This window comes from Periplaneta americana, chromosome 11 (genome assembly GCF_040183065.1).
Source record: "Periplaneta americana isolate PAMFEO1 chromosome 11, P.americana_PAMFEO1_priV1, whole genome shotgun sequence".
Lineage (NCBI taxonomy): Eukaryota > Metazoa > Arthropoda > Insecta > Blattodea > Blattidae > Periplaneta > Periplaneta americana.
The window spans coordinates 5,091,005-5,117,902 of record NC_091127.1 but is presented as its reverse complement, the minus strand read 5'-3'; the positions used below and the strand labels follow the sequence as shown (position 1 = coordinate 5,117,902).

The window sequence follows — 26,898 nt, the reverse complement described above, 5'->3', positions numbered from 1 at the left end:
AGAAGCTCTTACTTATGAAAATACCATGTTTATTCATATTTAATAGTAATACAATACCAATAATGATAACCATAATAAAAATGGAAACATGTTTGATGACAGCTATATCAGACTGAAGTTCATAATTGGAATAAATAATTTTAATTGTGTTGACGCCTAGGTTCCTAAAATTTTATTTTAGACCTTGTAATTTCGTGAGCATGAATATTAATATTGTAAAATACTAAACATTTAATTTGGAATTCCTTTTATCGGACACAATCATCATTTCAGGCATTATTTGCCATCCTTTCACTGGATATCCTGGCTCCTTGTGCATAGATACATCCAATCCTGGAAAAAAGAATAACTGTAGGTGGAATCATGCAATTACATTGTTGTACATTTATGCAGTACCTATAATAATTAAGATCATGTTTTACTTGAAAATTTGCGCTATACTGGAGAATTAGCACGGTCACTTTGAACCGTGCCGTTACGTTTACCACCAAATTTAAGTAAATACACAATGTCACCAACATAAGAACATGACGTTGGTGTGTGGCGTAGTTGGCGGGAGACATTTTTTCTCTCTCTGTCTACCTCCTTCGTTCTGAACATTATTGAGAGATAGCACCACTGTTAGTGACAATGTGTATTTGCGTAAATATTGCGAGTAAATTATGACGAGTGCCTTAGATGAGAGGCTCGGGACAGAAACAGTTTTGCTGTAGCGCATGCGCGGACCTCTCATGCAGTGGGAGCGTGATCCTTACTTGAATTTATTTTTGCGTGTACTTGGAGATTAAATGATTGAGATCCCTTCTTGCTCCGGTTACAGGCCTTGCATTTACGAAGGTTATGTTATGTTAGCTTAGCTTAGCTTAGCTTAGCTTAGGTTAGGTTAGATTAGCTTTGGTTAGGTTAGATTAGTTTTGGTTAGGTTAGATTAGTTTTGGTTAGGTTAGCTTAGCTTTGGTTAGGTTAGGTTAGCTTTGGTTAGGTTAGGTTAGCTTTGGTTAGGTTAGATTGATTTGATTCGTCCATGTAGTAGTTAAAATTATATAATATGACAGTTTTTGATTCGTAATATTGTTAAAAAATAATAGGGCTATAATGAAAGCGGTGAATAATTTCATGGTCCTTAAATTTTTTTTTCGTAAAAGTCTAGGTATTTTTCTATAGGCCAGAAATAAAATAGCAACGCCGTCATAATAACGTACTTTACGCTTTGGCGAACATTAACCGGAAATTTACTTTCCGTCATTTTAATTGTATTCCGTGAAACACACCTTTTTTCCTGTTAATTTCCTTGTGATAACCTAGTTTATTATCTTATTACATCTTCATTTTATTTTAATGCATTCAAAAAACCGCCGTTGTACTACATAAAACCTTGAACTTGACTAATGGAGTGAATTATTTAAGAATATAGTCGCGAATTTGACTACCACCATTTCGATTATATTTTGTTTGATACGGCTCGGTATGGCCCGGTGACTAGTGGCCAGCAAGTAGAGTCGATTATCGATATTGGTCTGCCGTGCGTATTATCCAGTTGTTCCATATTTTGTATACAAAAGTGGATCAGATTCCGAAATATTTACGAAACTTGTTTCATTTACGATCTCAGATAATAATTATAGCATCTATAAATCAGTATATAAAGACTTACGTAAATAAATAAATATTAATGTTGCTGGGCAACAACATTACACAGAAATGACAATCCTATAAATGTTGGGAATATGTCTCACATTATGTGTACTACCTACATTATTTACGGAATTTCTTGCTGAATCTCCTAATGAATGATTTGGTATGTATGCTGCTTTTTTCTTTATATCCTAAAGGACTAAGTTCGAAGGTTAGAGGGTTTTCTCTGGTTAAAATGTTTTCTTTAAATTTAGGGAGATTCAATTCTGTTTTTATTTCTGTGACTTTGGACAGGAAACTTGTTTGTGTTTTCAACTTGGTTGGTTGTAACAGTCTTTTTTCCCATTTTGTTGTTAACCGTAGCATTTGTTCATGTGTGTTAGTACCTGCTCCTCTAGAGTTAGACATATTGGAGGGTTCTGGGTTAGGGCTTGCATTGCCGTGATTGGAGTTGATTTTGTTGCACCAGTTATTAGTCGCAGGGCCTGATTTTGGCATACTTCTAGTCGATTCAGGTTGAAATTATTTGCTGTAATTAATACCTTCGCATTGTAGAGAAGTATTGGCTTTATGAATGTTTTGTACGTGATGTTCAAAGTCTACCCCACTTTGCTCCAGCTAATCTCTTTAAAATTGGAAGTTTTTTTTGTTGATTTGTTTACTACTACTTCAGTATGATTTTTCCAAGATAATTTTGAATAAAAAATTGTCCCTAAATATTTCGTTTCATGTGTATGTCTCAGGTTTGTTTTCTTGAACTGTAGATTTAGTTTCGGGATTTTTTTCTTCAAACTAAATATTTGAAACGTTGTTTTATCAGTATTTATGGCCATCAAATTGTTGTCAGTCCACTTTTATAATAGGATCAGAGCCTTTGCCATTGAAGCTTTGGATTTGACTATTTGTGGGGAAGATGTCCATGTAACTATGTCGTGTGCAAAAAGAGCTGTCTTTATGGAACAGATGCATTATAGGACCCACCCCGAGTATTCCATAATATTGATTATATATTGTATATTTTCGATTATTATATCAAGTATGCCATCTTAACAAAACTAAATACATAGTACTATCAACATGTATAATTTAATAAAACTAACAACAATGAAGTTAACTCATATTAGTCACCTTTGTTATACAATATATTAAATTTTATTCACAGTAAAGTTAAAGAAACAAACCAAAGCTAAACTTTAAACACAGTAACATCAAACTTTCAAACAATACAACATTGATATTAATACAACAATGAAATTAAGTTCATATTAGTCATCTTTATGCTATATTATAAAATACTAATTCTATTCCATTTATACTGCATTTTTGGTCCAGGGAAAATACTAGTCTTTCACAAAAACACATTTTTACTAGTATTTTCCCTGGACCAAAGAATTAAAAACAAAATTGGTGTAAAATTAACATTTTACCATGGACTTGACTGGAGATGTTCCATTTCATCTTCTCCTTTATCCGAGTGATTTCACAAAGTGCTACGATACAGCGTTCCTGTGTCTATCATTAATACCTTGTAATTTCCAATGACATCTCCACAGGAGTTCATCTCGTTTACTTTTAAATTTCTTCAGTCTCTTCCCAGGATTGCATGTTTCGCAAAACATTTCATTCCTAAGTAAACCATATTCGCATAAAAAACCATAAACATAGCCTACATGTCTTTATTCATGGATAAAACAACTAAAAAGTTTACAACTTATTTATAATTCCATAATTTCCATTTCGAGGCCTACATTTTAAATCAAGAGGGAGAATTTGATCCACTTCTTTTTTATATTTAACTATAGCATTCGAAATTGCCGCCATGATTATGATTAAAACTAATTTACAACAATATTGATTGGTTGGCAACATAATGAAAACAATATATATCGATCATTATTTGATCGAAACGGTACTTCCATTGACCATTTTTTGTGGCTTTGCATATTTTTATACTTAGGGTGGGTCCTATAGAATTTATAAAACAGTTATATTACCAGTTCTTCTGTATGGTTGTGAAACTTGGACTCTCACTCTGAGAGAGGAACATAGGTTCAGGGTGTTTGAGAATAAGGTGCTAAGGAAAATATTTGGGGCTAAGCGGGATGAAGTTACAGGAGAATGGAGAAAGTTACACAACATAGAACTGCACGCATTGTATTCTTCACCTGACATAATTAGGAACATTAAATCCAGACGTTTGAGATGGGCAGGGCATGTAGCACGTATGGGCGAATCCAGAAATGCATATAGAGTGTTAGTTGGGAGACCGGAGGGAAAAAGACCTTTAGGGAGGCCGAGACGTAGATGGGAGGATAATATTAAAATGGATTTGAGGGAGGTGGGGTATGATGATAGAGACTGGATTAATCTTGCACAGGATAGGGACCGCTGGCGGGCTTATGTGAGGGCGGCAATGAACCTTCGGGTTCCTTAAAAGCCATTTGTAAGTAAGTAAGGGTGGGTCCTATAATGCATCTGTTCCATTAATAAAATACTGTTCATAAATTTGGCACTTTGCACTTTTCTACTGTTAAGTATCCAATTATTCTTCCTAGCGAGCGTTTTGTTGTAGTGTTGGTGTATAATCCTGATTAGTATCTTCTAGTATTAAGTCGGTTGTAAGAGTGTAATATTTTATTAAAGAGTCTAACATTTACAGATGTGATAATGTCAATGATAAAACAAGAGACACCTAAATTTTATTCGTGTATTTTGAAAGTTAAGGTAACACTATTCAGATCTGTTTAGATTTTGATGAGATAGTTCAATTACTAGAAGCTCCTGTATTCACTCTCTTCAGAAGTACCTAAACTCTGCAGCATAATAATTGTAAATTATGGGTAAATTGGTTTGTGATAGTGAAATATTTTGAGTCACCATGAATTTACTTACCATTCTGTTCATCTTCAGCACTTACTCTAAGCTTCCCAGCACATTTCAGAATGCCAAATGTGATACAAGACATTATTGACGACCAAACGATGATCGCAGATGCTCCAGCCATTCTGTAGGCAAGCAGCTAGAAGCATAAGGTGGCATTTTATCCCAAAAGCTCTAATCCACATTAGTACATTATGCAACGAGCCTATAATGGTAGTAATTAAGACGCGAGTATGTTTCTTTATGAAACGAGCGCAAGCGAATTTCATAATTTCCATACGAGCGTCTTAATTATTGGAGTGTAGGCTTTCACGGCCGGCGTCAATAGTAGAAAAGTTTTCCGGGCTACCGTTTTCTACTACAGTCTTAATTATCATTATAGGCAAGTTTCATACGACTTTTTATGCTCGACCATATTTCTAACTTTAAATTATTCATAAGTTTTCATGTTATGGTTATGTAAGTGAGGAGCAGAATTGTGAGATGTGCGCAGACGCGAAAGTATTGATTTTTTCCGAGGCACGAATATCATTGACCTTGATATAACCTAGAGAATAAGATGAACATTAGTTTTGATATAACCTTGAAATTGATTTAGAATTGAAAAACGAGATGACAAATTGAATTTATTTGAATATTATTTACAATTAACGCTAATTATTATAGTAACAGAACATAACCTTCTGCGACAGTATTGGATTTCCAGCCTCCGTGACTTTTTGCTAATTGTCTTTCGATTGCATATCCGAGAATAATCGATACTTGCGGTTTTATAACGGTACAAAGGTGATTTCTCATTGGCTGAACAACTGGATTATAATGAATAGGTGTACTTTAATGAGGTCCATTAAAGGGCTACTACCAGGTGTATAATTACTACATTTCGGCATGGTCGAGCATAAACATTGTTATTCAACATTCGAAATGCGACTTTCTCGAAGACAGTCTAAAAAAAACTTTCAAACTGCGATCTGGTTGTATACCAGAACCACCTATACCTATTGATATAATCACAAAATTCTCTAAATTATTTCTTTCTTTGTAGAAGAACTGTATAGTTGAATGATACTGGTACTGGTACTCGAAAGTTTCTTACCATCAAGGATTCTCTTGTGGCACCGAACACTAGACCTGTATTTGAAAATATTGAAGCTGAGAGCAGACCCCAAAATCCTCCTCCAAAATGGATAGCCACGGTATCCAAAGGGTCGTCAACTGCAAGAAGACCAAGCCCCATTTTATGCATATAACTTCACCACAGATTTCCAGAAATTGCAAGAAATGAAACTGATAAAGAATTTAATTGTTGCAAGAGGGGTAAAATATAAAGAGAATTTGTTACCATCATCATACCAATTTATACTTCGCATAGCATGAAAATAAAATACTGTTGCATACTGTAGCAAAATAAAAATTAATTTTACATAATACATAATTTATAGACTTATTTACTGTAGGCTAGTTGCAGTATGATGTGAAATATAGTTTTCAATGTTCGCCTGCTAATTACACTGAACAACAAATTTTTACTCTTTGTCTTGCTCCGAAATAAAAAAATAGGTAAATATTATTAATATGTGTGCCCTAAATCTGAATTTAAAATCCAAATTGCCCCATCACGTACCATTTTCCGTGGAAAATTAATTGAATTTTTTATGACAAAACTTATTTGTTTTTAATTTTTCACTGCTACTGATAAAATTACAACACACTAGGGATTCAAAATTCCTCATAATACTTGATACTGGATACAAAAATGATGTAACATAGTTTAAAACACAACAACAATAAAAATATTTCATGCATATAATGAGAAAAATCTCGGATTTTGAACTTACTTTTCAAATAATTTTCTGGATGACTTCTGTTTATAACTAGACCCGGGACTGTATTTTACAAGGAACCAACAATAGTCTGCAAGCATGCTGGATGATAATCTTTCCCCATGCTCGTCATTTACCGCTCCAAAGTTAGGAGGAAAGAAATCCAAATAAGAATGTAAAAAGTGTATTTTGAGAGACACATTACACTTCATTTTGTCATATGCACTTAATATGATTTCCACAAAAAGTTCGATGTAGTTGTCTGCCCTAGAATTTCCAAGGAAATTAGAGCAAACGTCTTTGAAAGCACGCCATGCCATTCTTTCTGTAACGGAAAGTTTTTCCTCAAACAAAGGGTCAGCCATAACTTTGTGAATTTGTGGACCGATGAAAATGCCCTCTTTTAATTTTTCTTCACCCAAACTGGTAAACTTTTCTTTTAAATACTGAAAACCACACCCTTGTTTGTTCATTGCGTAGACCTCACTTTGAACTGTTATGAAATTTACTTAATAGAAGAGACCAATATCTGTTTATTTAATAGAAGTACAAAATAACATGTCAACAACCATAATAAACCGTAAATAAGTCATAAAATACATTAGCTTTTGTTTTGATTTATACCCACAACCCGCGCCAGACATTTCCTGGGGGAGCGCTTATCGAAAATTGAAATCATAGTATATCTTAAAAACTTTACGTGATACGAAGAAAAGAGATGCATTTTCGGATTCAGCGCACACCAAACCATAAGGGACACGTTGTTTTAAGTCGGAGCAAAATTCTTGTTGTTCAGTGTTATTATATTAAATTGTTGAAAATGTCTGAACTTACTTCTGCACCAAAGAATAATATAATGGATGATCATGTAGATTGGTCCAGCGATTATCCCTGAGACGAAACTTTCCCACATGTTCATCTCATTGACACCAGCACACACTGACACCTGCAACATTGTTCATTGTGTAACTTTCTCCTTCTCCTGTAACTTCATCTCTCTTAGCCGCAAATATTTTCCTAAGCACCTTATTCTCGAACATCAGCCCACTACTACTACTACTACTACTGCCACTGCTACTGCCACTGCTACTGCTACTACTGTCTTCCTCTGACGAGTTTAGCGCTGGACCTGAGGTATTCTTGCCATCGGTGTGGGGGGGGGGGGTTGCAGGTAGATTCTTTTGTTGCTACAGCCAAGCCGAGCCGAGTGGAGTGGGAAGTATTAATCGTCCAAAAATATGCAGTCTTCAGTTTGTAGTAGTGTGTGAATATTTCATATACATATTGTTTACCTAGGCCTATATGGTTTTGTTATTAATATATTAAATATACTGTATTGTTGCAATTTTTGCTCAAACATCTCCCTGATGTTAGCTATGTTAATATTATATGAATTACTCATATTAAATATTTCACCGTTACAAGTCATTTTTAAGGAAACATGCTGTGGAAAGTTTTTGGTTTTATTCTATTGGAATTTTAGAATATGTGTGGTTGGTATCGTGAAAAACAAATTCCTATAATGTCATGTGAAACTCATTTGTTAGTGATATCTTAAAATACAAATCAAGTAGTTTTACTTCTCAAGTGAGTTCAGCAGTACAGTATATTTAAATTGTTTACTTTACACATTTAATTCAATTCTACTAATCACTAAATTTTATAGTATGATTCTTCTTCTCATTTATATTATTGTAGTTTTATTATGATTTTTCTTTTTATTTATTTTATTGTATTTGTATTTCTGGTGGTGTGATGGCCTTAACTTCACCAGAAAAAATAAACAATAAATGAATTAATTAAATAAATAAATAAATAAAATGTTCTACAATACTTTCCTTCTCTGAATACGTAAGTACGAATGGTTGTATCTCTATCTCGCCAAAAATACGTTAGAAAACTAATAGGCATACTGCTCTCGTAAATTGGGCGAATGCTTTCAGTATGATTGTACTTCCTTCCAGACTGCCGCTGTCACTGTTCCCTCCCACTCCAGTACCGTGCTAGACTAGTCGGAACCGCATTCCTCTCAGCACTAAATTCCTCAGAGGATGACAGTACTACTACTACTACTACTACTACTACTACTACTACTACTACTACCACTACCACCACCATCACCACTAATACTACCATTTTACTACTATCACTACTACTACCACTACCACCACCACCACTAATACTATCACTTTACTACTATCGCTGCTACTACTATTACTATTACTACTACTACTACTACTACCACCACCAAAGCCATCGTTTCTGGCACGTGAAATAAGTAATGAGAACGTTGCCACAGTCTGTGAGCAAGAAAGCTGACAACTGTGATTGGCAGATTGCTGACGTTACTGTACTTCTGTTTAGGAGGTGGCACCACTCTCAGTCGAAGTGGCAACAGATACCACTGACTGAACACTGTACTCAAGGACACGAAATGCAAAGTGCGAATATCTTGTCTTTGCCGCAGTCAATAGACAATAAGACTGACAACTGTGATTGGCAGATTACTGACGTGACGTATTGGATAGTACCGTTCTCAGCTGCTCTGACAAGAAATCCTCACTGACTGGCTTTTTACTCAAGGACGCGCCAAAAACGCTGGCACTGGCTGTATATATTACTGCTACTACTACTGTTTCACGAAACATGTGATCAACGATAAAGCAGAGAGATTCAAACCCACGAATAGGCCTACGACTTTCTCGAACATTAAATCTGGTTGACTTACAAGCAAATATTATTATGTGGGCAGATAAGGTGGTTATTTTTTTTTCTTCCACCATGTTAATAATGTCAAAACAAGTGCTTATACAAATTTTAGCCACTCGAACGCAATTACGAGGTCGTCCAGAAAATAAGTTTCCCTGGCGCCGTTTACAGAAAGAAAACAAAATTTCACGGAAAGATTTATTGTAACAGATATTGTAGAGCTATTTTTCAACATTTTCCCTACCGGAATTGAGACATTTCTCATACTGTGGGATCAACTTTTGTATCTCTGTGTCGTAGAAGTCTGCCGCCTGGGATCAGAACCAGAATGTGACAGCCGTCTGCACCTCTCTGCCCCTTCTAATATTTAAATATACATTGACGTGATTTCGGATACATTAAGTAATATATTATTATTTTATTATTATTAATATCTCTGTCGTTTTTTTAAATTATAACGTCATATTTTCAGAAATTTAAGATCATTTTCTGTAATTTTAGGCCCTCTACTACCGCGCCCTAGTCATTTCTGACTGATAAGTAAGCTGGGGATTTATGCCTATATGCCTATTTTGATCCTTAACCTGAAGGCGGAAGATTTTAGGTTACATATCCATTTTAAGACGTGAGTATTATATGCGAATTCTATAGTGCCTATAATTGCCTATTTCATTAGTAAATGCCTAAAAGTTGCCTAAATATCCGTATGATATATTATAATTGAATTTACTGTCCATTCTATCGACATTTTTTGAATCTGTAATTTGTTTCTTTTTTATCCAGCAGAGGGAAGTGATATAGAACTATCGATAATTCTGTGCGTTACGTTGTACTGCCAGCAGAGCGCGGAGAAATCGAATAATTTAAAATCAACCAATAAGAAAAAAATGTATTTCGAAAGCCGCATGAATTATTGTGGTAGTTGACTAGGGTAGTTGTTTAAACTGTGTACCCGTTTTGTGAGTTAGTGAATCGAGTATGGAGTTGAGTTTTCTGCTATAATACGTGAAGTATACCGTGGAGTTATGCCAAAGCAAAAGTCATCAGAAGCACTGATTGGAAAATACATTGACATTACTGCGTTCCCACTGGTTTGGTCCCCAGCTGATTGAAGTATTGCCCCATCACTTCATGTGAAGTGGAAGGGAGTTTCTCCCAATTTAAGAACATTCTTACAGACAATAGACATCAGTTCTCATTACAACATTTGGACGAATATTTAGTTATTCATTGCCATAATGACATTCCTATAGAAAGTAGTGTATAATGCTACGCTATGGTCGTGTTAGCCATTAAGAATTAGAAATTTGTTAGTGCCTTTTTAAATGCCTATTTTAGAATTTTGAATGCCTATTTTGCCTGCCTATTCCAACTGTTTTTAGTGCCTAAAAATTTGCAGTTTGCTGATAACTGATTACCATGCCAATGAAAGCCCCGTTTAACGTATAAATGAAGCTCCAGGCTCTGGCGCCGCACAGCCCGCACTTGCTCGCCGCCATGAGGACTAGTCCGCCCCCTGAGCCGCCCATCACTGTGTTGCTGATGACGCGGGCGATCACCTCGCTGTCTCCTGGGTTAGTCATGGAGCCCAGCGTGCCGCCGTTGAACGCCAGGAAGCCCGTCACCAGGATCATGCCTCCCAGACCCATCAACTGCAACGAAAGGGATTTTAAACTCCTTTCTCAACTACGCCCCCCCCCCCCCGGTAAAACCCCTGCGAAATCAGAGCACTCTACATTAAGAAAAAAGCATTGGTTTTATGGGCCTTGCCTAGTACATTTATTACTTATTTATTTATTTATTTATTTATTTATTTATTTATTTATTTATTCTGGTGTAGTTAAGGCCATCAGGCCTTCTCTTCCACAACACCAGGAATACAAATACAATCACAGAAATAAACAGCAAAAAAATACTATGTAGCCTACAAAGTAAAGCTACACAAGAGATAAAGAGAGAGGGAGAGGAAAAAAACACTATAAACAAAGTAAAGCCACACAAAATATACACAGGTTGCAGTCACAAAACTTTAAATGAGCGATTAAGTATCATAATTAATTGTATCCTAACTAATTAACAACATAAACAAGAAACTTGCAACTTTAGTCTAGATTAAAAAAGAAAATAAAAACACAAATCAATACTTCTAGCAATACCTTAAAAACATTAACTAAGACAAAATTTTCCAATTTAATTTTGAATTGTGATAAAGTCCGGCAGTCCCTGACGTCATTAGGTAACAAATTCCAGAGGCGAGGTATTTCTACAGTATAGGAAGATGAGTATAAAGACGTTCTATGATGAGGGATAGAAAGAAGTGCTTGATGTCGGTTTCGAAGAGTTGTAAGAAACTGAAAGCGAGATAACAGATAATTCGGAGTAGAAGTATGCATGATTCTAAACAGAAGAGACAGTGAATGTATTGTTCTTCGTTCCTTCAGACGCACCCATGAAAGTAACTGGAGGGAAGGTGTTATATGGTCAAATTTACGAGTATTGCAGATGAATCGTATGCACACTTTATGAACACGTACATTGTAGAAGGTATGTGGTAGGTAAGCGTTTCTATGGCAACTGGTCATTTGATGGAACAGCCCCATATACTCGATGCTTTTTTCTTAACGTGGAATCCTCTAAGCTAACCGTTACTCCACTGCGGTGGACTGTAAACCATAAAAAGTGCCATCATCAATCGCACTTGAGTTCTCCTGGTTATTATACTGACCATTGGACCCGAGGTTCATAGGTTCATATCCAGCCGAGGGCAAGGTTCCTTTATTATTTTTGGTCCACTGGTGTTGTACATCGGAACATTTTCACCTCACAAACTGTAATTTAAAATTAAGTGTGAGGATACTTACAGGCACGGAGTGCCCCGGAAAATCTTGAGATTCCTCCATCTTGTTAAAACGACCCAGACGCGGTCCCAGGAACGCAGCTCCGAAGAACGAACATGTACCTCCCAGGAGATGAACGGGCCCGCAGCCTGAGAAGTCCCTGTACCCCATCTGATTCAACCAGCCTTCTTCGGTCCACACCCATCGGCTCACGACGGGATACACGAACCCTGGGAGCACCAACACATTATCAATCCATCATTATCCTCATTCGCTGAGCTGGGGATCAAGTTTCCGGCTGCAAATCAAGTAGATTTCGGTTCTCGACGAATTTGGATATTAACTTGCTCTCTTATGAAGACTAAGTACATGCAATTTCTCTTATAATTGTCCTGTGTTGTCTCATAAAGTGGCCATACGTCATGTGACCTTTATGACCGCTGCTTGTGAACATCTGATTTTTGTCAAGAAAGTTTAGAAACATGTTCAGGAGCAGTAAACCTCAATGACTTGTAAAGTTTGGAATGGAATGAAATTTTCGGGAGGGAGGCACTATGACCTTTACGATTTACTGCGCTAATCGTCAAGCTAGGCGCATTCCTAAACCCACACCGTGCGTCGCCAGCCGGAATGATGACGGAATGAAGAAATATTGACGGAATAATGTAGATGTCTAATGTGGGCTAACCCAACGATCTTGTCCGCCACAGGTGTCACTATGGATTTTACAATGACTATTACATTTTTACTACGTCATACTACTTTTGAAAGGACGTGTTTCAACCAATAATGGCTGTTTATCGCTACAATTTTATCACTTCCATAGCGTTTGCTTGTTTCTATCGTTTCCCTTGCATTTGTTTCTTTTTATCAGTTCCCTAGCATTTGTTTCTTTGTTTGCCAACATTTAAAAATACAAATTCTTTACGGTACTATAAAACATACTTTGAGGTCGTCATTTGTTTCCTGCATAGACAGTCAACTGGAAATGGCGGCTCCGTTCAAACGTTTTGGTGAAGCTAACATTAGTGAAATGGAATTTTAGTAAGTCAATTAATATTTTATTGTATTAAGGCTCATTCACAATGAAAATAATACATAACGTAAGCGTTAACTTAAGAATATAAACGTTACGGTAAAATGAAAATCATTCACGTTGGAAACATAAACATAACAGCAAACATACTTGGTAACCATGGAAACATAACAACGACGCCATTTCCTCATATTCTGTCGTATACTTCAGCGCTCCACGATTGTGTTCTGTTTGCAAATCACGTAAGCATAAGCATGGAAGTTTGGAGTTTGCAAACTTTCATGTTAACGTCTTACGGCAATGTTAATGTCAGTGTTTATGTGAATATTTGGTAGCCTGGGCGCAAACTTGTGTGTTTATGTTACGGTTATGTTTAATTTTCATTTTGAATGGGCCTTGTACTTTATTTTTTCTAATCTTTATATACTTTCTTTTGTTTTTATCACCTCACTACCATTTGTTTGCCAATATTTCAAATTGCAAATTCTTTACGATACCATAAATCATACTTTGCAATCGTCATTTGTTTACCGCATAGTCAACTGAAAATGGCGCTCCGTTCAAAGGTTTTGGTGAAGCTAACATTAGAGCCGTTCAGAGCAGAAGTGGTGTAAGTCAAAAACTGGGTAATGAGGTTTAAAGTAAAAATTCTGTAAAATACAGCGCAAAGTAGCAATTAATATGACCTTCATGCTATCCACTAACTAATAATAGTTCAAATAAATTCATTACTAATTGCTACATTGCGCTGTATTTTACAGAATGTTTACTTTAACCCTCATTACCCAGTTTTGACTTACACCACTTCTGCTTTCAACGGCTTATTAGTGAAATATAATTTTAGTAAGTCAATATTTTATTGTATTAGAGTACTTTATTTCTTCTAATCTTTATATACTTTCTTCTAATCGTATAATAGTCAATTAAATTCCACTCGAATTTTGATTTCTCTAGATAAATCAAAACGTCTAGTGAGATTACTGTTGAAAAATCCCACGTCTGACCGGGACTCGAACCCGGACAGCTTGCCTGACAGGCTGAAGGCCTGACCACTCAGCCACCGCAGGGGACACTTATAAAATTACTTTTACTATTCTTCTTCTTCTTCGGCACTACGGCCCTTGTAGTCTAGCCTTGGCCTCCCTTAGGATCTTGGTCCATTCCTGTCCAACCAGAGCCTTCTGCCTCCATCTTCTCACGCCTAGAGTCCTTAAATCGTCCTCCACTCCATCCAACCATCTTAGTTTCTGTCTGCCAATTTTGCGCCTGCCTTCTGGTTTTGTGTTTAGAATCTTTTTTGGTATTCTCTGATCATTCATCCTGATTACATGTCCTAACCATTCCAACCTACGGGCTTTGATTTCAGCAACAATATCTGGAGATTTATATTGAGTTTTCAGTTCTGTATTATATCTAATTCTCCAGTACCCATTCTCATATTTAGGACCACAGATTTTCCTTAGAATTTTCCTTAGAATTTTCCTTTCCCATGTCATCAGTTGTTGTTCCATTTTCTTCGACAGAGTCCAAGTTTCACTGCCATAAAGCACAATTGGTCTTACGACTGTTTTATATAATGTAAGTTTTGCTTTTTTACTTATGCATCTTGCTCTCAAAGTTTTGTTAAGGGCTCTCAGGCATCTATTTCCCCCAGCAATTTTTTGCCTCATATCCGCATCTGCAGTGTTTTCTTGGGTAATTAGAACTCCTAGATATTTAAAAGAATCTACTTCCTCATATTTCTGTCCATTTATTATAATATCTTTATTACAAACGCCACTTGGTCTTATGTTTCTCATATATTTAGTTTTCTCTTTATTAATTTTTAACCCCATGTGCTCTGCTTCTGTTTGAATTTGGGTTACTATTTCATTTAGCACTCCAAGAGATCTACTCATGACCACAATATCATACGCATAGGCCATGCACTATCTGGTCCTATTAAATATGGTACCATTAAAATTTATATCAATGTTCCTAATGATTTTTTCAAGGCCGATGTTGAACAGAATTGTAGATAAGGAATCTCCTTGCCTCACCCCATGTACTGTTAAGAATTTATCAGTTTTGTTTGTATCTTTACCTTATTATATGTTTTGGAGAGGGTTATTTTTGTTAAATTTACCAATTTGGTTTACTATTATTACTTCAACTATTATTTCTTTTAAAAAAACCAGCTTACTATCGTTGCTGATATCTGATGCTGCCGTTAGCGTGTGAATCACAGCCACTATATTCGGTTCAAGTTTGTCAAGCTATTTCGCTCTGCAGAAGGAACCAGAAGATGTATGCAAGGACCTCACTGGCACTGAAGATAGCTACTACTAAGTTGGAATTAGTCAACTAGGGCTTTAAAATTGATTTACATTTAATACGTGAAAGTGATCATCATAAATATATTCCTAAGTGATATAGTGTTAAGAGTTGTGTAATCAAGAACAAACACTTTTGTCACAGAGAGAAATGCGCTAGAACTTTTGCACCAGCCCAACAGATCTTGTCTCTCATTGAAGTCCTGGTGCATATCACCTGTTATGACTGCGCTGTAGGTGATATAGGCGATGAAGTTGCACCTTTCCGCCACGGCGCCGGACACCAGAGTAGCCGCGGTAGCTGCGAAGACGAACTGAAAGAACCAGTGCGCCATCTGGTGACCCCTGACACCTACACCAGCCCAGTACGTGTATCCGATGAAGGGGTTGCCGTCTCCGTAGGCAAGCGCGTATCCTACCAGCCAGTAACATAGGGCACTTATAACTGAAAGAAAGAAATAGAAGACAATTAAGGCTGGTTCACAATAAACCGGGAACAAAAATGACAACGAGAACGGAAATATTGTTAAAATAAATGCATTTAAATGTGAGTACAGTAGGACCCCGATTATCCGCTACCCTATTAACCGATTGGTGAATTATCCGACTGTGTCTCTCTCTCTTTTTACAGAAAAAAATATGAAGTCCTATACAGTTACTTGTTGGAGGGGGTGTTTTTCCCAAATTGTAAAATAGTCACTACGTGGTTTCAAGGAAATGACTCCAAGAACTTTCACACAATTGCAAAATCCGTGTACAATTCAGTCCTTTTCGACGGTTGGAGTGAACATTTTGTATAACATAATATGTAAAATATCTTCCATGGGTGTTGAAAGAAAACGTGTTATGCTAACTATAAAAAAGAGCAAATAATTGAGAGATTTGGGAGAGCAGAAACTTTATCTCATATCGAATCAGAATACGAGATTGGCGTTACAACTGTGCGCGATTTAATAAAAAAGGTCAATTATATAAAGTACGACTTTGTAAATCTACAACATGAGACCTCTACTTCTATCTTTCGGCAGACAACCATCACAAGGTGTTCCCTTAGCCCTTAAAACCCGTCACTGGTAACAAATCTTAAATTAATGAACTTCTGATCCACTATCCAGCATGTTAAACACCACACCACGGAGGAAATTATGAAACTATAGGCCTAAATAATATGCACTTTATTTATGAAAATCTTTTATGATACGGATTATCCGATTTTTTCGATTAACCGTTCAGTCCATCCCCTTCATTACCACGGATAATAGAGGTTCTACTGTATTCACAAATAACTATTGTGAATGCTCACATTTAAATACATTCATTTTAACATTATTTCCGTTCTCGTTTTTGTTGTCGTTTCCGTTTCCGGTTTATTGTGAACCAGCCTTATGTTGTAGGAATCTGCAAAAGTATTGCTAAGTGTCTTTACGTCTTGTATTACTTCCAATATTATCTTGACTTTTCAATGGTATTCATTGTTTTTCTTCTGCTTGGGTTTCGTAAATTAAAATTTTATTATTGTAGTACAGTACCCTTACACCCGGTACTTAAATTATTTATTTATTGGTCTGACCCAATATTTTGGGTTTGCCCTGCGATGCAGAATAGCTCACAATAAAATTTAAAATGAAAAATTATAGAAACAGGTTTCAGACAAAACTGATTAAGACATAAGAAAAAAAAATAGAACCAAATATAATTTAAATTGAATGTACACCATAAAGATGCTGACGAAATATCGCTACAGAAAATTTTATTATGGTGGTGTCGATGGCATCTTGAAGATCTCTCGTCAGCTTGTATTTTTCCCTCCACTTTACAAAGGCTTTCGGAATGGTGCCTATCTATCTATTAACTAGTGGTCGATACAATGATTAGACCTATATCATTAAAATACTTAAATAGATTCAGGTATCTCAAATTTTAGGATTAAATGTTGCATTTCTTTGCAATTAAAATATGAAATCTTATGTTCTTATTGGGTATTTAGTAAATCATTTAATTTATGATTCTTCTTTATACGTGGTAATCGAGAAATCGATGGTCCGCGATAAATAGGGTACCAGCCATAAATTGTAAGTTTTGAGCAGAGCAAAAGAAAAATTTGAAATGAGGTCCAATAGCATTATGATGGCCTGAAAATCTTACGGTCTACATCATTATGGAAGAGGATAGACATATGCCCTTTATACCATCTGAAGAAGTACAGTATTTTGTATTCACATGGAGGTCATAACTCAAAACAACTAATTAAGACTTACGCCCTTTTTAATGTGCACCTCAGAAATAAACTATCTTAGACAATTGCTGTGAAATGCTCAAATCGTATATTGAGAAAATGTGTGTCATCTTCAAAACACTGTTTTAGATTTTACTCACAAATGTCCATGAAGTTCTTCATTATAATGTTTGTTGTGTTTTTTGAACGCACTGCGCCGGCTTCCAGGCAAGCAAATCCACATTGCATCACTGTAAATTGAATATATGCTCTATTACTGTCTATAATAATAATAATAATAATAATAATAATAATAATAATAATAATAATAATAATAATAATAATAATAATAATAATAATGGCGCATCGTTAGCCTAACGATTAGAGCATCGGCTTTCCATTCTGGTAACCCGGATTCGAATCTCGGTAGGTGCAAATGGAATTTGTAGCAGGAAAAGGGTTCTTAGTGGTAGATTTTCGTGGGGTACTCCCGTTTCCTCTACCCATCAGTATTTGGGGCATAACGATTAGGATCACTACTTATGTTTTACTTGTTACATCATCTGAAAGATTTATCCTTCAGGGAAGTTAGCTCCAAAGGAGTCACGACTTAATTTTGGAGATTCATATAAAACAATGCGACTAATGGGAAGATTATTTTCAATGTACTTCAGTATCTCATGCCATATAATTTATAAGCGACTGTACATTTAAATAATGAGAGAAGAAAGACTGTCAGTGCATGTAAATTTCATCATCCCCACACCAACTCACGTCTCAGCTCAATAATAATAATAATAATAATAATAATAATAATAATAATAATAATAATAATTCTTTATTTATACTGGCAGAGTTAAGGCCATAGGGCCTTCTCTTACGCTCTACCAGGTCACAAAGTATACAAACAGTTAAAATTTAACAAAAAGTTAAAGAACAGAATATTAACATATTACAAAAAAAATATAATAATAATAGCATAATAAAATAGACACTAAACAACATGAAAATAATACCATAATAGAAAAAAGAAAGTAAAATACATTGGAATATAGTGAAAGCAACTCATTTAGTACAAATGGTTAATATGAAAAACGTAAGGAAGAATATAACAAAATGGAATGTAATAAAATAGTAATAAAAAAGAAAAGAAGTACAAAAATTAAATAAAATTCACGATAAAAAGGCTATGCTAATAAATTCATCGGCTGATAAAGAGAACAAAAAGGGCAAAGGAAGGAAAAAGAAATACATAGCCTATATTTTTACAAAACTATGGCAGAGAAAAGGGCTTATAACTGAAAGGAATCTAATTCAAAAAGTGAAATTTTAATTTATTTTTGAAACTAGACAGTGTCCGACAGTCTCTGACATGTTGTAGTAGAGAGTTCCAGAGACGAGCTGCAGAGACGGTGAAAGATGAAGAGTAGAAGGATGTTCTGTGTTTAGGAATGGAGAGTGTGATATGGTGTTGTAAGCGAGTATCTATTTCGTGATATGAGAACAAATGTTGAAAACGAGAAGCTAGGTAGCTAGGGTTAGAGGTTTGAAGAATATTGAAGAGTAAATAAAGTGAGAGAGTGAATAGTTCTTCGCTCTTTGAGACGGACCCAGGACAGCATATTTAGTGAAGGTGTGATGCGGTCAGATCTACGGACATTGCAAATAAATCGAACACATGCATTATGAACACGCTGTAGTCTGTCTGTCAGTCTCCTGTTAAGGTCAGTGTAGAGAGTGTCACAGTAATCAAAATGAGGCATCAAGAGCGACTGCACTAAGTTCTTCTTGAGAAGCAACGGAAGGAAATTTCGAATTTTTTTTAGTGCGTGAATTTTCATAAAAACTATTTTACATATGTGTGTGACTTGTGTATTCCAACTTAAGTTTTTGTCCATATAAATTCCTAGATTTTACTTACAGCAGACTATAATTGCATTTGTCAAAATGAAGACGTCATCGATATTCTTCTTCAGCTCTTTAAGTTCTTCATCCACACTGCTGGACATAGCTGATGGCACCTTATGCTCCTGTTGACTGAAAGAATGTGCATAAATTAGCAAATACTGAGCGAATAGATTGTAGAAAAAGCTCAACGCGGCTATCCGACTCTCAGCCGAGCCGCTCACAGATTCCGGTTACGCAGACAGCTTGCTACCGGCGATACACAGTACAGTGTTAGTAATTCGACACATCGCAAACTATTGATGTAAAATACTACTAAATATAAGCAGTTATAACATCATTTATTCACCCAAATTAAGGGGTTAGGTACAGCTTACAGCAGTAAAATTTTTGGAAATATTTAACATTTTTTCCCTCCATTACTGTATCTTGTACAATAATGAAAATTGGTACGTGTAAAACACTGTCCTTCTGCTATATATAAAAAAAGATATTTTTACGATTAAAAATTACTTATATATTGTTTTAATTAAAAGTGGTGGCAGTTCACTGTGCAGTGATGAAGCGTTTCCCTCATAACTCATAAACTTGTTAACTTTTTCATGTTCTCTCTCTTTTATTTTATTGCTGAAACTCATGTTTACAATGTCATGCTCTTCCAACTACATTCCTTTATAAATAATATATATTTTTTTATTTTGCGTTAGAAGAAAATACTGATATTTGACTATTTTTTTTAACAAATTTATTTTTTATCAGACAATCTATCAAAGGTAGACAAGTGATCTTGCATCATATTGTTGATTTGACATGTATAAATACACACACAAAATTTCATCACAGAATGTTGGATAGTTTTTTAGTTATGTGGGAAACGCTTCATCACTGCACAGTGAACTGAATTTTGAAAAAAAAAAAGTAAATAACTTTTTTAAATCGTAAAAAAATATATATATATATTTTTTTCATATAGCAGAAGGGCAGTGTTTTAAATATACCAATTTTCATTATTGTATAAGAAACAGTAATGGATAAAAAAAGCTGAATATTTCCAAAATTTTTTTGCTGTAAGCTGTACCTAACTTCTTAAAAAAAGAGGTGCTGAAACTTTGCATCCTCGTTTTTAACATTCCTTACATCTGTTTAAGGAACGACACATCGTTCGCTACAGTTCCTGTTGAGATGTGGAGAGGATGTTTTCCTGGATACTGTTGTGTTGTAGAACTACGTCTTTGTGTTTGACATAGTAGGTCACCAACCGCTCGGTAACAATGCTCCCCCCCCAAAAAAAACAAAAAACAAAAAGTTCCATGGACTCTATGGCTGTAGAAAGGCGAGACGTAACACCGCAGCTTTCTACATCGGCTCAAAAAGAGAATTCGGGTACCTACTGATAGTCTCTAAGCATACTCTGTATTCTATAAGCCATTCATTCATTCAATAAATGAAGCACATTCGAGTTATATATCAACATTTCGTCAATTTCGCCCACAACCGCTCCGGCTGACTTTACTTGTAAGCCGCTGCTGTTTTTTCCTTCAATTTTTCTGGGATATATGGATTATTTTTCTACAGCCTTAGGCACAAAAAAATGACCGTTCTCCTATAGTGGGAATTTGTCTAACAAGGGAAACGTCCCAGGTCGTGGTCCTTGAATTTAAGGGGGGACCGAGGTGAAACTATACATGCTAGAAACCTACATTTTTGTACAGACAGTCTATTTGACACTAAAAGTAACTGTGGTAAGTTCGAACTCAATACTTGGGATAGTTTTCGAGATATATTTTTTTTAATTTTCCAAAAAATTGTGACAAAAAAGAAATGTATACACATTCCGCGATAGGGGCTTCATGATATTACATTCCGTTATGTATCACCAGTTTCGCTCACCTGTCCTCAAAGTCATGCTAGTATACGCGTGGCAGAGGTGTGGATATGTATTGTATTGTATTTATTAACATTCCATGGTATTCATACATTGCTTACAGCTGGAATATGGAACAAGTCAAAAAACTTAATACTATTATAAAATCTTAATTTATAGCCACAGTCTAGATAAAATATATACAGACGAGATTTACAATATAGTCTACTAGTACAACACAAAGTTTTAGTATCAATTTCATGAAGCGTTATTGAATGTCATGAATTCACCTACAGAATAGAAGGCGTGAGAAATTAGGTACTTCTTTAATTTGGCCCTAAATAATCTTATGTTTTGAGTTTGATTTTTTATATCCATAGGGAAGCTATTAAAAATTTTTATTATCATATAACCCACTCCATTTTGATAGCACGACATGTTTCATATTCTAGCTGTGAAGAGATGTACGAATACAATGGAATGTAAATAAATACAATACAATACAACTCTTCCTCCGGTTGTACTAAAAGTATAATTTCATTGTAAAAGTTCCAATTTATTGCCTAACTCAATTTAAAACCCATGAAAGAAAAGTGTTCAAAATCTCTAAACTTTTATGTTGACAAATAAATGTAATGTTGAATAAACTTTTTTTTTAATTTTTAATGCTTAGGCCAATATATAAAAACTTCAAGACTGTAGGAACCTTACTTTCTGACTTGCTGTTTTTACTCACCTGTACACTACACACATCGGAACTTAAAACTATCTGAATGAACATAGACTTGAATTAAACTGTTGTTTGATGTTTATGAACCTTCCTGTGAGAGACTGAATCTCACACTGCATCCAAGCACTCTCACATCAGACGAGATTGGTTACATCTGGAACTGTCTGTAGTCGCGATCTTCCACTTCCCTGATCATGGCTCAGTCACGCGTATTTTTTCTTAATTCCGTCAGTTTCTACCATGTATTCTGTGAAGATACTGACTGTGCTGTACAAAACGTTTTAGGTGCAGATCTAGCGCCAAGTGAATGTTACAGACTTGGGTTCTAAACCTGTCTGTCGCAGGGGTACTTGTATATTGCCAGGTCTTGTCAGGTTACATATTTTATTATTATTCGTGACCAGAATATTGTACGAAATGGAAATATAAAAATTGGAGATTTATCCTTCGAAGGGGTGGAAAAATTCAAATATCTTGGAGCAACAGTAACACAAATAAATGACACTCAGGAGGATATTAAACACAGAATAAACATAGGAAATGCCTGTTATTATTCGGTTGAGAAGCTTTTATCATGCAGTCTGATATCAAAAAGTCTGAAAGTTAGAATTTAAAAAAACAGTTATATTACCGGTTGTTCTTTATAGTTGTGAAACTTGGACTCTCACTTTGAGAGAGGAACAGAGATTAAGGGTATTTGAGAATAAGGTTCTTAGGAAAATATTTGGGGCTAAGAGGGATGAAGTTACAGGAGAATGGAGAAAGTTACACAACGCAGAGCTGCAAGCATTGTATTCTTCACCTGACATAATTAGGAACATTAAATTCAGACGTTTGAGATGGGCAGGGCATGTAGTACGTATGGGCGAATCCAGAAATGCATATAGAGTGTTAGTTGGGAGGCCGGAGGGAAAAAGACCTTTGGGGAGGCGAGACATAGGTGAGAGGTTAATATTAAAATGTATTTGAGGGAGGTGGGATATGATGGTAGAGAGTGGATTAATCTTGCTCAGGATAGGGACCAATGGCGGGCTTACGTGAGGGCGGCAATGAACCTCCGGGTTCCTTAAAAGCCAGTAAATAAGTAATTCATGTTATATGCAGGGTGAAGTAATATAATTAATTTCAGGGGGTTATTCTTTGAGATATTTCAAAAACAATGTTTAATACAATTTTGCCTGCTTTTGCTTCCTTTTCTAGATAAAAATTCTTTTATATGAAACCTTTAAGGGTATATGTACGTGAACGATCACAAATATTATCAGAAAATGCAGGCTCTAAATTTATAAAATTTTATAAGAAAATGAACTCACAATTGGAAAAAAATTTCAAGGTACCACAACGAGACTTATTAGAACTTAAATATCTGATAAAAGTATAAAAAAGGTTACTAATAATATTTTTCAAACCAGTTTTATCAGAGTATGAAAAAAAAAAAAAACAAACAAAAGAATTCTACAGTTACATCATTTGGTAACCATGACATTTTTATGGTCTCTCTGACATCTTTAATATTTTTCCTGCATGTAATAAACCTTATCTCTGAAAAGTAGACTACTCTCAGACACTAGATTTGTTTACTTTAATACAATTAATTTTTATGTGTCCTATATAATAGTACATTATGCAACGAGCCTATAATGGTAGTAATTAAGACGCGAGTATGTTTATGAAACGAGCGCAAGCGAGTTTCATAATTTTCATACGAGCGTCTTAATTACCATTATAGGCAAGTTTTATAGGACTTTTTATGCTCGACCATATTTCTAACTTGAAATTATTCATAAGTATTCATGTTATTCTTATCTGACTGGGGAGCGGAACTGACCTTGTGCAATATCTCGCAAATTGTGAGATGTGCGCAGACGCGAAAGTATTCATTTTTTCCGAGAAACAAATGACATTGGCCTTGATATAATCTAGAGAGTAAAATAAAGATTAATCTTGATATAACCTTGAAATTGATTTAGACATTGAAAAACGAGATGGCAAATTGAATTTATTTGAATATTATTTACAATTAATGCTAATTATTATAGTAACAGAACATAACCTTCTGCGACAGTATTGGATTTCCAGCCTCCGTGACGTTTCGCTAGTTGTCTTTCGATTGCATATCCGAGAATACTCGATACTTGCGCTTTCATATTTTTACAAAGGTGTTTTCTGATTGGTGGAACACCTGAACTTTAATGAATAGGTGTACTTTAACGAGGTCCATTAAAGGGCTGCTACCAGGTGTATAATTACTACATTTCGGCATGGTCGAGCATAAAAAAAATATGTTTTATTTAACGACACTCGAAACTGCCGAGGTTATATCAGCGTCGCCGGTGTGCCGGAAATTTTGTCCTGCAGGAGTTCTTTTACATGCCAGTAAATATACTGACATGAGCCTGTCACATTTAAGCACACTTAAATGCTATCGATCTGGGCTGGGATCGAACCCACAACCTCTGGCACAGAAGGTCAGCACTCTATCTACTGCGCCACCCTGACCGACAGCAACGAACAATAATTCTGCATCAGTTGTACGCGTTTGGAAGGAAACAGAAACTGCACGTTTCCAAGGAGACCGGATCAAGGCCTCCTGAAAATCTAGCAATAGTGAAAAGGAAGCACACTGGACCGATTTGAGAGAAAACAGCATTTGTGTGCTTCGAAAAGAGATGGAGCGCATGGTCTCTTGCGTTTGAACGCTTCTGCGTCATGAGCAGCGAATGTAAGACACATGTTCCTTATTTAACACAATGAACCCGAGGATAATGATGCTGGCTAAGGGAAATAAAAGATGGACCTTCATGCTTAAATAAAACATTTTTAAGTATAGCCTATGTACTTGGCACAGGAAGTGTGAGAAAATGTATTGAGTAATTAGAAATTCATGTAAATCTTGTGTTTACAAAATAACTAATGGCTTGTGCAACAAATGCTGCAAACTAAGTTCATTAGACGTTCAAATAAACATTTTTCAGATTTATTTTCTATGAAGAATACCAGACATCCTGAAAGTTATTTGCTTCTATAATAATGAAAGATACTCTCCCTCTGAATGGTTTTTTATGCCAAATACTTTTTCTTGAACCTATATAGGCTACCTTCAGTTTTTTAGTTTGAAAGCGAAAACGCAGGTAACAATGTCAGGACGATCAGTCGGTTTTTCATGTGGGAGTAAAGCAATAGCTATTTCAGGTCATTGCGGATTGTAGGTGAAAATTAAAAAAAAGTCAGGTTTGCTATGCTTTCGAACAATAGACATAGCATCTTGGTATAGCTGCTGCATGTTTCGTGAACTACCTTGAAATGTAGAGGGTAAAATCATTTTATCCTACTAAGAGAGCTTGCTGAAATGATCGGGAGACTACAAAATCTTGTAGGCTTCTTATTTTATCAGTAAGTAATACCTTTTGGTCTTTTCTTAGGAACTGTAATTTTTGCGCTCTCTCGAGCCAATACTGAAGAGAACCACGCATATAAATATCTACACCACACCGCCATTAAATATATGAAAAAGACCCAACCCAACTTGATTAATAACTATAAAAATATTTGATTTTTAATAACAATATTATTATCTTACGTAAGTTTTATAGTTTTCAGTAACATATACTATATATACTATATAGCTGCCACTCAGTAAAATATAGAAATCAAAATCTAATTTAAGATATTCTGTACATCTACTTATATAATCCAGAAACGTTTCACTTTCATATCATAAATATAGCATTAATATGCATAATTAATGAACAATAGTCACATCATGGCATTAATTATAATAATATTTTATTTCTAATGGTAATAATGTCATCAAACTACCTCAAGTTTTGTAGTTTTTAATATCCAATACACAGCTGTACTCAGAAAATTACACACCACAGAATCGAACCTGTAAATTATTTTTAGTAAGTCTTGGGTCTTGAAGTTTTTAATAACCAATTTAATTTGAGCTCTAAATATGTCAGCATTCTTGCAGATCATGGCCTTCGTGTAATATTGTTTACTGTAGTGTGTGTTTTGTTTTATTCTGAAATGCAATTAGTGACGACAGATGGATTTTAGAAAATAGGAAAATTATGTTGAAAAATTGACAATTCACTGAAAACTACCATTTTCCTGAAAAACTTTATGTTCCAAGCTTCAAAATGAGGGGTCATTTATTAAGATCCGTTCAGCCGTTTTCCCGTAATTTCCATTACCAGTTCAAATTATATAGTATGAAAACTGTATTTAATAAGAAAAGCCTTCTTGACTAGTAATCGTCCATAGAGTTCAATGAAGATTGTATAGTTGGCACAATTGGTAACAAGAGAACAGCTCATCATAGCACACTACTGCCATCTAGCGGAATATTTGTAATGATGAGATGATACAATAATACATTTTCAAGTCAGTTTAGTATTTTATTAAGTAAATTAATATTTTCTTGTCTTAGAGTACTTTATTTCTTCTGATCTTTATATACTTACATAATCATATACTTTCTTCTAATCGTGTAATAGTCAATTAAATCCCACTCGAGTTTTGATTTTCTCTGGATAAATCAAAATCTCTAGTGAGATTACTGTAGACAAATAACATGAGTTATTTTGTGTTTATAGACGATTATAAATCATGAAAGAAGATGGCAGATGGACATGTACACAATGATTTCGGAAATATGGACTTGTTTATGACCAATAAAGAACAAAATCCTTTTGCCGTCATGAGGTTCATATTAACACAAACAAAAATTCGAATATTTTCGATAACGCCATTCGATTTCTATCGTTTCAGTACATAGGTAATACTGTGCTGTATTTGATTCTTGAATGCTCAAACATTTCACGAAACACTTGCTTGTACAAATCAGCTAATCTGCACCAATTGAATTGATCTCCCAGACTTGAATCTTGAAGAGGGAGTTATTTAGTAGGTCTCAACGACATCCATTGTATTTTATCGGACTTCGC

General features: G+C 35.2%; 1 protein-coding gene across 1 annotated transcript; it reads right to left on the bottom strand.

Moving 5' to 3' along the window:
- Nucleotides 1-15: 15 nt before the first annotated feature.
- LOC138708734 (putative ammonium transporter 1) lies at nucleotides 16-22,048 on the bottom strand. The gene is made up of 10 exons (XM_069838863.1): nucleotides 21,953-22,048; nucleotides 19,369-19,484; nucleotides 17,609-17,698; nucleotides 15,450-15,677; nucleotides 11,909-12,114; nucleotides 10,466-10,699; nucleotides 7,173-7,284; nucleotides 5,612-5,730; nucleotides 4,528-4,654; nucleotides 16-333 (listed from the first exon to the last, which is right to left on the bottom strand). Exons 1-10 carry the CDS (start codon nucleotides 21,967-21,969, stop codon nucleotides 224-226), a joined length of 1,359 nt encoding a protein of 452 aa, XP_069694964.1. The 5' UTR covers nucleotides 21,970-22,048; the 3' UTR covers nucleotides 16-223.
- Between the last annotated feature and the right edge of the window lie 4,850 nt (nucleotides 22,049-26,898).

Bases quoted from the DNA above. Each gene is read 5' to 3' on its own strand.
- LOC138708734 (XM_069838863.1), bottom strand. The intron at 12,115-15,449 runs GTGATATGCACC...TGGTGCTCCCAG, and splicing joins CTACAGCGCAGTCATAACAG to GGTTCGTGTATCCCGTCGTG. The intron at 10,700-11,908 runs GTAAGTATCCTC...CTTTCGTTGCAG, and splicing joins TTCCGGGGCACTCCGTGCCT to TTGATGGGTCTGGGAGGCAT.